The sequence below is a fragment of the Callospermophilus lateralis genome, chromosome 12, assembly GCF_048772815.1.
Source record: "Callospermophilus lateralis isolate mCalLat2 chromosome 12, mCalLat2.hap1, whole genome shotgun sequence".
Classification (NCBI taxonomy): domain Eukaryota; kingdom Metazoa; phylum Chordata; class Mammalia; order Rodentia; family Sciuridae; genus Callospermophilus; species Callospermophilus lateralis.
This window is the reverse complement of record NC_135316.1, coordinates 106,439,243-106,455,960: the sequence shown is the minus strand read 5'-3', so window position 1 is coordinate 106,455,960 and position 16,718 is coordinate 106,439,243. Positions and strand designations below refer to the sequence as shown.

Below are 16,718 nucleotides of genomic sequence, written 5' to 3'. Positions count from 1 at the left end.
GCCGACGCGGCGCCCGCGCGCTCGGGCTGCTGCCCACTCCCCTGGATCTATAGTCAGAGGCGGCCCTGCTCGGGACGCTGTGCCCGCCGGCCCGCACCGTCTCTCCGCTTCTGGCCTTTGTCCCGGCCCAGCGCTCTCCTTTTCTCCCTCCGCCCGCCTGCCCGCCCGCCGCGGCTGGCCTGGCACCCTGGAGCCGCACGGGAGCCGGCCGTCGGAGCTGCGTCCGGCGCGGCGCCCCGGAGCCCCGACCCCGCCGCGCCGCCGCGCCCCGCGCGAGCGATCCCAGCCCGCGCCCTGAGAGCCTCGGAGGGCAAGCGCATCTGGCCTCGGCGACTGTTGGAGCTGCTCGGCGCGCCCCGGAGCTGCCTCCAGGCGCTTGTGGTCTTCCTTCTCGTCTACCCCGGAAAATTGGGGATCCCGCCCCGAATCCTGTCTCTTCGCGTCAGGAGTGCGCGGAGCTGGGAGCGGCTTGGCCATGGCCACGAGAAGGGACTCCGTGTGGAAGTACTGCTGGGGAGTTTTGATGGTTTTATGCAGAACTGCAATTTCCAGATCGATAGTTTTAGAGCCTATCTATTGGAATTCCTCGAACTCCAAGTAAGTGGCGTCCGCGATCCCCCTCGATTCCCTTCCCGGGGTCCGCTGCGCCCTCCCGGCGGGAGGAGGGGTGGGCCCACTGAGCCTCGGAGCTTGTATCTGGAACCCGGGGCTCCTGTTCCCCACACCCACCCTGCCACATTTCACTAGGTGGAGACTAGCTGTGCTTTTCAGCCCGAGCGCCGTCTCCAAAAGGCGCATTCTCCCTCTTTTCCTCTCCTAAACGCTTCAGGGTGCTAAAAGCCCCTGGCGGCTCAGGTGGCACGTCCGGGAAAGTGTCGGATGGCGATACCTGACTCACTTCTTTTCGAGGACGAAGGAAGTGTCCACAAACAGGGCAGACCAACCGCTGCGACTGGCGGGCTCCGGAGACCGGCGGAGATGCTGCGCTTGCAAGAAGCGCTGGCGCTGCGGGCCCGGGCTGGCGGGCTGGCGGGCTGGCGGGCAAAGGGGCCTGTGGGTCTGGGGCAGAGGATTACAGCCTTGGAGAGGGAAGACGGGGTTGCTGAGCTTACCACAGCGTCCAGGAGCCCCGTGCCTCGGCTCCCCACTAGCAGCCCGAGGGTGCGGGGGGAGTTCTCTTGCTCCGCAGGAGAACTCAGGCAGCGAGCCCTCTCTTTTCCGCCTGGGGAGAGGGGCCTTAGATTTGTCCCAGAGGGCCCTTCGCACGTCAGCTTCTCCCTTCGTTTATATATACCGATGGCCCAGAACTCTGCGAGGTCCCAGTAGCCGGCTTAATTTCGCATTTGCTGCAAAAGCTTAGGGCCCTGCCCAGTCGACACTTCTCCAGAAGCCTTCGCCTTTAGAGGCCCTGGGTCGAAATAGGATTCTTTGGATCAGATTTGGCTTTTATCAAACACAGCCTAGAGAAAATCAGGCCTGTGGAGAGTAACTTTCAGTTTGAGCTATCAGGGTATATTCAGAATTTAGAAAATGCATTCCCTCCATATATATATGTGACTACACTCGCAGTCATCTGTGCATTCGGTGCTGCATAACACCTCATTCTCGGGATATATTTCGAATCAAAGCCAAAAAGTGTTTTATAGAATCTTGGAATTTTAGCCCTGGGAAACTTGGGGAAAGTATGGAGACATTGCCTAGTTTCTGGAGAAAATATTTGAAATCAGAAGCACAATCAATGGCGTATTTGAAGTTGTGCAAGTGGTGCATGGAATCAGGAGTAAAGAGAAAGGAGATTGATTTAGAAATTACATCTTTATTAAAGAAATGTATCCTCTCTCTTTGAAAAGGTGAATTTCGAATTGCCAACATGTTAGCCACAAATGCTCCCACTAAATGGGCAAAACATTACATTTATAACTAGCTTTAAACTGAAATTTCTTGCCCGCTGTTCGATGGATGGTACTTTCAAACACTGCTCATATTTAAAAGTTGCTTAATGCAGCCTCCTTCCATGTAGTCTGACCTTGTATAGTTTTGGTTTTAATTTTTTAAAGTAAGATATGACATTTGCTGTACTGGCGGTGGCATCTTTACCAGGAGAACGAATCCTGAGGCACCAGGTGGTGCCGGAAGGCGCCTGGCTGGGACCTGCGTGCAGTAGCGGCCCGAGTCCGGGCGCGGCCCGGCCCTGCTCGCTCTGCGCCTACAGAGGTCACTCTTCCATGCCGAATGCTCGCGGGTCGGCCGCGCCCCTCCCCCAGGCCGCCTGCTCCGCTCCACTTTCCACTTTCACTCAGGGCTCTCTTTGGGGCTGATTCTTTTTCTTTCTTTCCATCCGCATTTAATATATTTAAGTCGAGTTGAAAAATTACACTTAACTCCTTCAGCGGTCAGCTCTCAGTATCTTTGTGTTATTATTAACCAACAGTTTGTGTGTATCTGGGAGAAGGTTTAGAAATGCCTACTGAGCGGGGGGGACAAGGATTATTCCCACCCAAGGTTGAAATGGTAATATTTTCTCAATATGTAGGAGGAGGAAGGTGACTGATATTAACTCCCCGGCCTGAGCTTTAAGTCTATTTTTCCGAGCTGTGGCCACAGACTGGGAGACCTGCTAGGGGCCTGCGTTTTGGAGAAGCCACCTCCCTGAGCTGCTGCTGCTGCTGCTGCGTGGGTGTGATTGCTCCCAGTCCTCCGAAGTGAGATTTCTTTCTAAATCCCTGGATAATGGCTTGCCTGGAGGACTGGATAAGGTTTCTCTGAAAAAGATCTACTTTTGGAAAGTATGCAACTGAATGCTAGCTTGAAAGACCAGAAAGATATCTTCCTGGGGGACAATATGAAAGAGCCATTCTTGAGTTTGAGGCTGTATAAACTCACCATGGTGCCAGGGACTTGCTTCACTTGGAGAAGTTGCATTTTTATTTCCAGGGAAAAGTTTCAAGCAGTAAATATAATATAGCACAAGGTAATCAAAGGCATCCAAGTTTCATATCACTGTATCTGAACTGTGAAATAATTCATTTATAACGAAGCAACCATCAGCAATTAGATTTGTTTCATTTGGAGGTCAGTTTTTAGCAGGTTGTACACCCAGGGAGCAGACAACAGCTGTTTGCATACAGGTCCAGAAAACCCTTTGCAAATTCAGCGTCTCCATAACTACTTTAATAACATTGTCTCTGCTTCCATCCTGAGAGTTTCTGTAATAATCAAAAGAAGTTCTGTGTACTGAAACATTAGTGGCTGCCTGTTAGATTATTCACATGGCATCAATAGGTTCTGGTAACATTTAGATCCTTTCAACTTTTTTTTTTTTTTTTAATTGGGAGAACAGCAAAACCTAGCTTCCATTTTTAATTAATATTTCAGTGGAAATTTTTTCTTTTTGCTAAAATAAAATAGTTGGTTTTTAAAAAAATCAATTTCACTTTAAGGTGAGCAAACCTATACTGGTATGGTATTCTAGAATGAATTACATTGTTGCAAATTTCAGTAGAAGATTAATTTATTATGTCTAGAGTTGCTATTCCCTATGCATCACAAACTAGTTACTTAATAAAGCATTTGCTTTTCTCATTAATTTTCCTTCTACATAATGCTGAATTCCTGATATTGATTGACTTGATACAAAAGAATGGCTGGATAATATCCAGATAACCTATAATACACGGGCCTCACCCCAGTCAGGCTCTGAATAAATACAGAGCTGCCAGATTGATAAAATAAACTACAATGGATTGTGCTGTTTAAACAGCCCATTCAATAACATATATACGCCAGCCTGCCTTCCATTGTGTCTGAAATTCTTATTTTTGTAGGTAAACAAATGCACATTCAGCACTGATTGAATAGCCCCTTGAACTATGCTCCACAGTTTGCGTGTGGGTTAATCTTGTCGGTTTTGATATAGAGAGAAAAAAGCACAAAGCACCAGGGGTGGAATTGTGAGTGCTTTCACATCCACATTCCTCACGTTTTGTCAGGATGATAAACTGTAGGTAATGGACTGTCGTTGTTTCACAGGACAACTGAGCCAGGCCGAGCACAAAGACAGAACTAAAGCGATATCTTACAACATGGTTGGTAGCCTTCTATTCAGATGAGAATTTATTTGGGAATCATGTGTCTCGGGACTGCACTTTTTAACCTCAACAATTACAGCTTCCAGCCTCTGAAACAGAAGCTGGAGGTTAAGATGGTTTGTTAAGTACTTGGTTCTAAACCTTTCACAAAAGCATAGCTGTTGACACTTGTCCTACTGATGCAAAGAAATGCAAATGACGCCAACATTCCTTTACGTTTCTGACCCTTGAGCTAAATAAAGTATGAGTTCAGGTGAATTAGCTATCACCTGGAGACATCCTAAAACTACATGTTGGAATGCTTGGTTTGCCGGTAGAGTCAGCAATTGTATATTTATATTAACTACCCCAATCCTCCTGTGTGTGCACTTACTGAGCTAACCCCCCTGCCTGGTGGATCAGCAGCATAACTGCCTTCAGAGGGACGTTGTCAATGGAGCAACTAAATCTTGCCATCTTGCCTTGCACTGAATATTTCAGGTCGCTTCCAGAACTTCATATGACACCTAACTGGGAGCTACATTTCACAGTGAGCCCACCTAATGTGACTGCGGTGGTGCGTCACAGCAATGGGAGTGGCAGAGAGAAGGAAATACAGATGGTAGACCCCAATGAAAACATTTCTTAGGAAAGATTTTCTTTAACATTTTATAGAATTTTTTTTTTCTCTTAAAACATTTAATTGCAAATTGGACAAAAAGAAGTGCTCTTGTAGGAAAGATGATTAAAATGGTCCTCATGTCTTGCCTAATCTCTGCCTTCTTTTGCTGCTGACATAAAGAACCTGTTTTTCAGGTCACTTATTATACATCTACATAGATTTGCTTATGAGCTCACCCTTTGTGTGGTGGAGGAGAGCCTTAAAGAGGAGTGTTCAACTGTTTAAAATATTTTGATTAAAATATGCAGGACCCATAGAACTATAAGCTCCTAGTCAGGAATTAGCTCTTTCAGGGAAGAGCTGCCCCCCTTCCCTTCAAGGGGGGAATTAGAATGGAGCTGGGGGAGAAATAAGAACAGCAAAGAAGGAAGGATAGCAAATGGGACATGTTCCGAACAGCTTGGAAAAACTCCTGTGGCTTCATTGTCTCTATAAAGCCAAAGAATACAAAGACATCAGCAATTCAGCCCTTCTCCCATGATGGAAAATGGAAGCCGTTGACATGGCTCCCCTGTTTAACTTGTTTAATTCTCATTTTAAATTCAGCACTGTCCCAGCCGTGTGAACTCTGAAGATTTCTTTAGTAATCCATTTTGTAGTTCCGAATCAAAAACAAAGTGAAAGGGTCTGACACAATTTGCTTTTATTTTTAGGCAAATCAACCCTGGTCATAGTTAATAAGGGGATTACAACCCAGACTAGGTCTTTACAGATGTAATGTAAATCAAGGGCAGAGCATAAAGAAACTGATCCCTTTTGATTGAAGTATGGTAAAAAGGCCTAGAGAAACTAGCAGCAGTAATCTGATTGTATGGCAATAAAACCACCATTTTCTGTCTTTCAGATAAAAATAATGTGGTAAATCCATGCAGTTCATGAGATGTAAAGGCAGATAAAGGGGAAGCCATGGCAACATATAGATGAGCTTGATGTTAGAAATGACACGTCTCTGAAAGGGTGCAGAGCGCAGGCCCTTGCTTGGGGCTGTTGGGTATTATGTGAGAGCCACACAGACTTGGAAACTGGGATTACAAACTATGAAAGCTCCGCTTGTGGTCTGGGGTGGCTGGAGCCGCAAAGAAAAGCTGCTCAGTTCTTGCTCATTGGTGGAGGATAATATGGCCAAGGTAGGTTTCATTGACTGCCTTTTTTTATAGATTGAGATTGGGGCTGATTAAAACTTCAGATCACTGCAGTCGTTAGGGCCTGGAAGATTTTCCTTCTTAACTCCTGGCCTGGCAGCCCAGCCATCCTGAAGGATTAGCCGCACTTCGCAGTTGGTCCTCGCCTTCATCTATTGGGGCTTCAGGCAGGGCCCTGCTGGGCAGCAGTGGAGACCAGGAGGGATAGGTAGGGCTGGGTTATCTGAAAAGAAAACAGAGGCCTTTTGATGCTGCCATCTCTCAGAGAGGCACACGTCAACACAGCCCTTGGCCCCTCTTTCTCGCAGCAGCGCATCTGGGAGTTTGTCTCTCTGCACCCTGGTAAAGAAATGGCTGAGACATCTTTTAAAGTAGGGATTTAGTTTAAATTCAAATTAATACATCTCAGATGTCAAAAACTGTGAACTCTATCTAGAAAATGTGTATTGTCACTTTTGAGCTGGATGGGATATGGTCCTTGGTGTAAATTACACTATTATAAAAAGGACAGTGTTGCCCAACTTTTAAATTAAAAACAAAACTCTCTGCACTCTTGATTCTTTTCCCCCTCTGTCCTGAGCAGCTTGGCAAGTGGGCTGGGCTTTTTGTCTTTGCTGCCACACTGCCACTTTAGTCATTAAACAAGACAAACCATGGGTTCCATGATTGTGTGACATGCAGAGTGACATCCACGGTTGGGTCAAGCCAGAAAGGAAATATTGGCTTTATTGCCTCCCATTTGGCATTAGAGAAAAGTGTCAGCATCTCTTCAGGAACTCTAAGACTCTGGAAGTACTACAGACTGCCACCCCCAGGTCTGTCTGTCTTAGTGGAGTGGATCTTGGGTGTGTTTTTACAAAGGGCTGTTTATTTACAGCAGCCTGAGGCCTTCTAGACTTTTGCTTCTGTGGGTGTCTGATAAAGACTGTCTCTAAATCCTAAATATTCTACTTTAGACCCATTTAGTTAACTTTGTTCCTAGTTCTCAGACTGCTGACTTGACTTTATATGTGCGGCTACAGAGACGTTACATTTGCTGCTGTCTTCTCATCACTATGAGAATTACTATAGTTATTACTAAGTAGCTTTCATAGACTAAAAACATTTTTAAATGCTTGTGCACAGATCTCCTATACCCAGTACCTACTTTACCTTCCTTTCTAACTTAATTCAGTAATCTATATCAAAAGGTCCATCTCATTTGTCTAGATTCATCAAAGAGAAGGGACACCCCCTAATTTACAAGCTGGTCACATCCTAGCACCTTGCATTCTCCATTTGACAATGATTGCTAATGGCCCATTCAACTAAAGTATTTGCTTGTTAGCAGGGAACAGAGCATGATAAATGTCCAGCAAGCTTGCAGCCGCCTTCAGCTTTTCAGATGCAGGCTGGTGCATATTTATGGCAGGCAAATGACAAAAGGAGAGGCTGAATTGCCCTGGCCTCCAGCTTTCTATTACACAGAGGGTTAAAGTGATTAAAGAAACGATGCAGGAAAGCGCTGCCATTTGTTTACTAACTGCCGTCCACAGTCAGCTCTGTGCTGTGCCTTGTGAACATATTTCTCAAGTATGATGTGTGAGGGTGCTGGGTCTAGCCCATGAGAGAAAGTGGGTGAGCAGGTGCGCCTGTTTCCCTGCAGGCCGATGGCCAGGGGAGCCTGGTTGTGTGGCTCCAGCAGAGACTCAGCAGTGACTCTAAGCTATTCAGATATTTTCCTTTCTATGTATAAGTTCAGATACGTAATTCTAGGCCAGAGCGTTCTGCGGTGAGTGCATACGTGCTGAGTTCAAATAATAATTTCAAGAAATACTAGGAAAAAGCTCTGTTACAAACAAAAGCCAAGTTGTTTCTTCCTTGAGTAATTCTCTGAACAAAATATGAAGAGGGAATGGGTAGTAGTGAAGTACGGATAGTTCTCTCTTTCCCCTCTGTAAGGCACGTGTGCACAAGTGTTCAAACCACTCCACGGGGGCATGTGCAGAATTCTGAGAACGAGCCACTGGTGTTCCGCCACAGTTGGAAAACATCCTTTGCTTTGGTACTAAAAGTAGACTTTATATAGAGCCATTAAACAATCGAGTTTGTTTTCTCTTTTTAAATTCAGTTGCATAAAATTTTAATTACATTATTTGTATGACTCTTCCAATACTGTCTACTGAAGTCCCTGTTTGCCACTAAGGTATTGATCTGTGCTTTTCATGCAGATCACTCCTGTATCACCCCAGAATAAGTATGAGAACTACATAGATTTTTGAGGCTCTAGGGTCAGTGTATTGTGGGGCAGTGAGGGATTATAGGTGGGTCTGAGGCCTCACCTTGTTTGGCGGGTGTATGTGTTTGGGGCGGCTTGCTATTGCCTGTCTAGTGGCCTGCTGTTCCTTGCAGGGCACCTCTCTGTGAGCATATCACAGAATTTCTGACTTTCAAATTCTATGTCTTTCAAATGACCTCTTCCAGCTGCTCCTCGTAGCTGAGGAACCTGAGCCAGCGTACTTGCTCCACCTGAAAAAGATGCTTCTGCATTTCAGTCCTTACTCACGGTCACCACTTAAGCTTGTTTAAGCTGAATCACAATCGCCTAATGAGTGATTGCAGCTGGGCAGGCCATGTTCTTGTCCACCTCAGAATGTCTCTGACTTCAGAAGAAGTGGGGAAACGTCCCTTTTTACTTAATTTTCAGAGCTATATTCTGGGTACACTTTAGACTAAAACAAACTCTTAAGTTTTGAATCTCCCCCATGGGAAAACACATCATCGTTAGGACTATCCAGCAAAATTCAAGGTTTCTCCTAGATGTGTTCTCTCCCTTCCTTCAAGGTGTAGATCAAAAGTGATTTCTTTAAACCTTTCCTCTGTACTCTCATGGCACTCGTAGTTAAGTACCTCGGGTACAGGAAGAACAGTATACACCGCAGGTCCCCGTTCCTAATGCAGACTCTCTTCCACTTTTCCTGGGTGAAAAGTCAGGGATAGACATGGCTTCATTTCAACAGTCCCCTATTCAGCCAGCATTTCCATCCAGGAAGCATTCATGGGCTGGACAGATACAGCCCAGTCTTGTATGGATGGCTGCTCAGCTTGTCTAGCTACTACTAGAGATCTACCTTCCAGACCCTGCCTGGGCTTCAGGGCCCTAGAATCACCTGCACAGGTGATGCCCCCAGAGGTCTTCATCCCTGAGGTCCAAGGTGGGACTGGGAAATTTATATTTCCAGCAAGCTCCCAGGGGTGCAGTGGCTGCTGCTCTAGACTGTACTTGGAGAAGCATCGTCCTCCGTCAGTTCTTCAGGGAAAAAGACTCAACGTTGAGTTATCCTAACTTGAACGCCTGTTTGAGGATCTCTGAGGGAATTTGTGTTCCCTGCCTTGCTGCTCTGTGGCCCCTTTCTTGCGTTAGGAGGCATGAAGGATCTAGACCATTGATGGAGGAGAGTTCATTGATTCTCGGGTGAAGAACCTGAGAGAAATCCAGGTAGACACAGGCACATTCCACATTAGGGAGCCAGGACCTCATCGTGTTCAGGGAGTGCAGAGGAAGAAGAGAAGGTGGCCACCCTGGAGTAGGGGACAAGGCAGCAGCCCAGGGGAGGAGACACTTGAGTCTTGAAAGACAGGGCAACTCCAAGTAAAGTTGCAGTAGCCTGCTGAAACGGAGGACGGTAAGCAAGCCCAGAGAGGTAGCACTGCTTCAGCACAGGGCAGTGCCCGTCTGTCAAGTGTCCACCTGTAAACACGCCCCATTATTTCATACGTCTGGCCACAGCAAAAAGGCAAATCCCACAGATAGAACAGATAGTCCCTGTGGGATGGCTAGCCCACTGATTTCAGCTACCTCTGTAATGTGAGGACTATCAGTGTACGCTGCTTTTCAGAACAAGGTGATCCTGGCCAGGTGAGGCACTTCATTTTAGCAAGGACAGAGGGGTGTGTTAGCCTGGTGAAGAGCATCTGTTGGGAATTCACCTCTGTGAACCAGTCAGTCCCAGGTGAGCTGCCCAGGAGCTGTGTAACTTGGCATAAGGACCCCCATGTTGCTCAGTTGCCCCATCCCCCAAATAGGAGCAATAATATAATAGAACTGAATAAAGAGTACTAAGATTGTGGTAAAATGAAATGTGTTTAAAGAGCCTAGTGCTGTGCTTGGAACAATGAGCCAGTAGTAAATGTCAGCTATTATTAAAAATTAATTGAAAATCTACTGTGTGCCTATCTATAGTTCAGTTTGCCTTTCTCATGCCAAAGAAAAAATGAGAATACTTCTTTAATAAAGACTATAACTTAGGACTTCCTCCTTGCAAACTGTCTGATGTCATATGATATTTTGTTCACTATCCCCCTTCTACTTTAAGGTGTCCTGCCCCTTTTATTTCCTGTCTCCTACCAAGTTGAGCACTTCTGCTTCCATGACCTCTGTGCTTTTTAGAACATTTAGGACTCTGGACACTTGTTCCGCTGTTCAGCTACACACTCACAATGGCGGCTTTGTCCCAATCTGTTTTGTATCTTCTAGGAAAGGGTGCAGTAGGAGATTGGGTCGTTGAGTGAGGCTGCGAAGGGCAGGGGTAGCATTTTTTGCATTGATACTATGATATTTCTCATGATGACGTGGTTGTCCATCTCAGTGGTACACAGCGCTCACAGGGGCCAGCTCTATTCCAACTGCTGGACACACACTCGTTAACCCTTCAGAGCACACCACCTGAAGGAAGTGTTCTTATCCCTTTTATACCAGTGTGGAAACTGAGGCCAAAGTCATGTGTAGCTGAGAAGTGGCTTGGAACCAGGTCCTCTGGTGCCCGGATCCCTCCTCTCAATCCCTGGCCTCACCTCGTTAGTTACTGGGCAACTGAACATGCATTTGCTCAAAGCAGTGTGTGTGCAGGTTGGCGAAGAGGATGTGTTGGATGTGACTCTTCATTGCCCAGGTTGACTTGGAGTCCCTTTCTCATGCTGGACATGTAACTCTGAATGGCTCCTTTGAATCTTTGATATAATGAGTCACACCACTGGAAGCAGAATAATCATCAGCTCATTTAAAGGGTGACGAGGCAGTTTTTACAGAGTATGACACCAATGCATTTATTCAGTATTGTTCCTTTGACTTTTAACATTTTCCTCTTAAAAATTTAAATAATTGATCGATTCTTGCTGGGAGAAAAAGAGGTCAGATTTTTGAGGAGAGTTGTGTTGGGTTAGATGCTGAGTGTGTGGATCAAGCTAAGGAGATAGTATGACATCTTTTTTAGAGTCTAGTCACAATTAAATGCCATTTTATTTTGGATTTTGGGATCTGTGCCAGCTTCCAGCTTGTCAGAGCTGAGAAGACTCGAATCAAGTCGAGGCCTATTTCTACAGCAAACTGGGAATCTGGCTTCTTGCCTGTGGATTCATTCAGTGCGGCCCATCTGGCTTTTGATGTTCTGCAAGTTTGGAGCAGTTTGTTTAAGGAAGCCAGGCGGTGAATACCGGTGGGCCTGGGGTTCTCTTGACTTCAGAGTGGCGCCTCTGGGTTTGCACTTTCGCCCCGCTCCTCATCTGCTTGCCTGCAAGATCCCGCAGTGACCAGAGGTCTCTGGGGACCACAGCGTCACTTCCTTTAGAACTTAGGGCCTGCTGGATCCTCTTACCTTCTCCTTGTCCAATTTACTTCTGTTTAGTTCAGTAGCAGACTCTTTAAATAACTCACAGTATTTAACACTGAAGTGCATTTATATTTTGGTTAAAGTAACTCCAGGCTGTTTGTGGTGACTGAGCAGGAACATAAACTATAGTGCCCAGAGCTGCAGTGGACACAGAGGAGCACCCTTCGTTTCTAAGGTGCCTAGTTTTGGTGACCAGTCCAGCTTCACTCCTGCCTGAGGTGAACAGTTCTGCAACCGCTTTCTCTTTGCTTCCTTCTTCCCCTGCCCCATGGGCTGTGACAAAGAATGAGAGATGCACAAAGGTGTCTCCTGTCGCACACCCACAACCAACCTGTACCTGACCCATCCTGGAGCCCGGGAAGGAGGAAGTGTCTGGGAGGCGGCCATTTAGCGGCTTGTAAAGCGGTTGCACACAACCTTACAAACTGTGTTGCTGGGCTTATTTGTGATTGCAAGGAGAGTCCCTCCTCACTGAGAGAGACCTGGGAGCGCTTGACCTGCTCTTTATCTGAGTCATTTATTCATTGTTTAACTGCACAGGTACCTCCTGAGCACCCAGTCTTTTTTTGGGGGTGAGGGGCTTCTGCCAGTGGGAGGCAGCAGGAACCCTTCTCCCCAAAGGGAGAGGTCTCATCTTAGTAAGGCATGAGTGAATTTTTTCTACCTAACAAAATTATTAGAATTTCAAGAACAAAAAAATCAAGGTGGTGGGGATGTTGGGACAGGGCTGGAGAAAAGGTGCAGCAGCCCAGGCTGCGTGTGATGCCGCTCACCTTCACCCCGTACCCCACCATGGACCATCTGATTCACATGTGGCTTTCACCTTTGACTTTCTCTCTCCCAGGTACATGAGCAGACAGACCTGAGCACTTGTGTCTGAGACAACAGCCAGCCAGCTGGAAGTGCCCTTTGAGTGTCTTTCTTGATGAGAGCCATTTTCCTCTCTGGTGCCTCACCTATAAATAACACAGGTTCCACCTTCCTTTATGGCCTGTTGCTGAAAGCCTGGCTGGGAACAAGACCATACAGGTGCAAACAAATTATGGCTGGGAAAGAAGCCTGCAGTGTCTCTTGAGTTATGAAATCCTAGTTTCAATCATGCAGCCACGTGGTGGAGAAGCCAGCAGGACAGGGTTGCTTCGGAGGTCACTCCACTCCCACTTCCCACCTCATCTCCCAGTGTCCCAGCGTCACTCTGAAACCCCCACATTTTGCCTGCTCTAGCTATAGAGCTCTTAAGTGATTTTTTTTTTTTTAAAGTTGGGTGTAGTTTTTAGTTAACTACACAAATAAAACTTGGTTTTGATTTGAGATCAGTTGTTGATTTTTATTTTTAACTTCAGGGCAGAAATTTGACTAGCCTCTGAACTTGTGAAGAGACATCTATCTATGCATCACACACTTGAAATATGACTTGCAGGTGATTAATGCATATATTCTCAGGTTCAGCTTGCAATAGGCGTTCCCCTCTGTGAACTGGAGGTTTTTATGACAGTGAAAATCACAGCAAGGATAAAAATGCAGTAAATGCTTATGTTATTTTCCTGAAAAATGGTTTAAACCATAAGAATATTGTCTTCGAGCATTTTAAAACAAAATTTACTTTAGCCACCAGTGTTTTGAGCATTATGTCATAAATAAAAAACAAGATTAACATCTAAAGGAGTCAGTTTTCATTCAATTGTGCAGCACTGTGAGCTGTGAAATTTAATATTATTTGGAGTCGTTGGTAACTGTAGACTGACAGAGAGAAATGGATAAGTTTAAATAAAAGTGCCCACCACAGCACACACAGACCCTGTCAGATGCAAGTTGAGGTCACTGGGCCAAGAAGTGGGTCCTCCAGCTCTGTCGCTGCAAATTAGATTCTGATAAGTAAAACTTACCTTTGGACTCTAGTTTAATTCCTTTTTCCCAAGTGCGTGGTGGATGAGGAGGCCGGGTGCGCCTCACCTGGGAGAGTGGCTGAACTGGTTGTGTGCCTGTGGGCTCACCAGGCTTTTGAATTTCTGGGCTTCTCATCTTTCTTTTCTTGAAAAGGTTTTGCTTGTGGTTGGTGTGAAGTCTGAAATGTACACCCCACTCCTGCTCTCCCCTTTATAACACTTTAATGTCCCCAATTGTATAGGCTGCTCTGGGGCCCCTTCCCTTGTCCTTGGCTAAATCAGGTTCATGTTGCAGATGATATTTGTTTTAGAAAACTGTGAAAGAAGGGGCACCTGTGAAAACAGGCAATTGTTCCAACACATACCCACATGAATTAAAGCAGAAAGTGTTGACTAAAGCCTCCATGACTGCCTTACTTCTTGGAGGTCAAAGCCACCGAGAAGACAGTGGTGTGCTCGCCTGAAGTTTCAAGGTAATTACTTGTTACTCTGAGCAGTGGTGTCTGGTAGCCCGGGTCTGTGTGAACCCGACACCCAGTAGCTGCACCCCACAGCTGCTCTGGTTTCAGGAGAAGTCTGCGTGGAAATTTGTTCTGAAGTTAAAGTGCAAAAGGGGGCAGTAAAGTGCTTTCCACAAAAGAGGGGAAATGTTTCCCCGGTATTTCCTACGGAAGATGTCTTCCTTGGGCCCCACTTTCACTGATTCATCTTATAACAGAACTCTGTTTGGGGCATTTCTAGGAAATCTTAATAAGCTGTGACAGCACTCTTAAATGAAAGAAACGAAACACCCAAGATTCCACCTGTTTATGACGCGCCGTCAAATTCACGAGCAACGCCATTCCTTGAGAGTATTTGTGTTCCCTGGTGCGCAGAGCAATCAGGAAAGGAACCCCATCTTTTGTGTTAAGCTCTTCTAGCCCCAGATAGATGCAGAAGGCCAGAAGTGCTGGACATCTCTTGAGCATCATGCCACCCGAGTGGGACTGACTAGAAGGACCCACCAACCACAGCTAGATTGAAGGACATGTCCTTGTTCAGATTTCAGACAAACCAATTCATACTCTGGTTTTCCTTCTTCCTGGTAGTCTTTGACATTTACTTAAAGCAAAAATGAAAGCATTTGTAAGGAAAAAGTACATTTTCCAAAATGTGGTAAATTCACAGCATACTTTATGCAGAACACTGGCTTGGGAATAAAGCTAGTATTGGTTTCAGGTTTGCTAACTGCTAGGGTGAACCTGTTTGTAAAATTAGGAAGGATTCGGGCTCCTTGAAATAGAAGCCCATGTCCAGATTTGTGGCGCTCAGTGATTAAGCATAAATTGCTTCTATCCCTTATTCTTCATTTGTTGGAAAATACAGGTTTGTTATTCCAGCTTTTGTGGACTTGTAAACTAATCGCATAGGCCATGGTTAAGACTATGATAACTTAATTTATTTTCTCTCTAAGAAATTGCATCAAAAAGTTAAAATGTCTCCAAGCCTTCAATATTTTAGACATGTCTTTTAAAAATCAGTTATGAGAGCTAGTTCAAGAAGATAGTACTGTTTGGTGTTTGAAGTTTTACCTTAAAAAGTAATGTTCCAATGTGCATACAAAAGCTTTGAGTGTTTATTGCAGAGAACTTTGAAAACCAAAGAAACCTAAGAGTCTCTTTAGCTCTGCATCCCACAGCCAACAGCAGCCCAGGTAGAGGCCCCGCATGTGACCATCTGCATATATTAGTCTGTGTAGTCAGCAAAATAATCTGGACAGCATGCCACACATTTTACATATGTGTAAAATGTTTTCCACTGAGATAGTCCATCAGCCCTGCATTGCCTCATAGAATCACTAGGCGGTTCTGTCACCTGAGCATTGTTGCATGTTTACACACCGGGGGGGGGGGGGGGGGGGGATGCTGCAGTGTCACTAGATGACAGAAATCTGATGGGACCACTGTCATATATTTGGTCCCGTTATTGACTAAAATGTCATTACAAGATGCTTGACCACACTCTAATGGTATAATTTTGAAATGAAAATAAAATCAACTCTCCGCAGTACAGAATGTATATTCATGTGCAAGTCTTGGTGATTTGCAGGTAGAGAAACTTCCTGTGGGGTCTCCTCCCACCTCCCCACTTACTCATTTCCACCTGTAGCAGCAAGTAGAGCAGGATTTGCATTGTCGTATTACATGAGTAGCCTGGCCTTATTCCTGGTGTGCTTGATACCTGCCCTAATTATGTGGAAATATGAAGTATCTTATTTAAATAGATTTTTCTGTGTGTGGTATTAGCTGTGGCTCTGGGCCTGAGCTGACCCTGTGTGAACAGAAGCCCTTCCCCAGCACTTGCAAACACTGCTGTTTCTGCACCAATGCTTTACCTGACCTAGTTCTTTGTTTGGATGCAGAAACTGGTGATTCCTGTCTGTGTCTTTTTTATTTTGATCTCAACGTTTGTCAGCTTGAGAGTTCTGCATTCAGTACCAACACGAACTCACCCTTGTTTGTGTGGTAACTCTGGCACATTCTTACAGTTATTTGCATCCACTTATCCACCATTTCTCGAAGGAGACCCACCAGGCCATCTCCCAACTCAACTTCATGAGTATTTACTGAACTACATCAGCATCAGTGGCCACTAGTGGGTTTTCTTCCAGGTTAGCCTGGGTGGTCAGGCCAAATAAGTCATGGGCTGTCTCTCCCAAGGTGCATTCTGCATGGTCGATGGAAGTGTGGGAGGGGGCAAAATGAAGGGAGCAGTGACAGCACAGTGTCCTCTGGCGGGAGAAGGGCAGGGTGTGACATTACGGTCTCTGAACAGCTGTCCCTTGGTGTCTCATCTACTGGCTTCTCATGGATCCTCCTGTTGCACTAAGTGGATTCAGAAAGAGATCTGGTGACTGCTATCTCCATCTGACTCCAGGCCCCCTTCAGACCTGGGGGTGCAGTAGAGATCAACAGAAGGACCCTGACCCTACATCACAAAGCAAGATGATCTACCCTGTCCCTGAACTCATACATGGTGGCCTCTGAACCCAAGTGGCTCGTTGATGGTGCCTTCAGTACCTTGTGCCCTGTGTTAAACCAGCCTGGGTTCCACCTGATTAAAATACCCTACTCTTGCCTTATTATTAATTCTGTTCTGTTCTCATCTATAACATTGAAAAATATTATGCCACATAATGGCAGTGAGAATTTTTACAATTAGTACTCTGAAGTTGAAATGTCTAATAATTATTAGAGATCTAATTTAGATTACTAAATATTAATGTCTAATTTAGATTATTAGATTTATCATCC

General features: G+C 45.6%; 1 protein-coding gene across 1 annotated transcript in view; it reads left to right on the top strand.

Annotated features, from left to right (window-relative positions):
- Positions 1 to 300: 300 nt before the first annotated feature.
- Efnb2 (ephrin B2) overlaps positions 301 to 16,718 on the top strand; it is a 42,751-nt gene continuing 26,333 nt past the window's right edge. Inside the window, exon 1 of the mRNA XM_076872380.1 lies at positions 301 to 597. Coding sequence (XP_076728495.1) covers positions 476 to 597 — 122 coding nt within the window. The 5' untranslated portion in view covers positions 301 to 475. The remainder of the gene's footprint in view (positions 598 to 16,718) is intronic.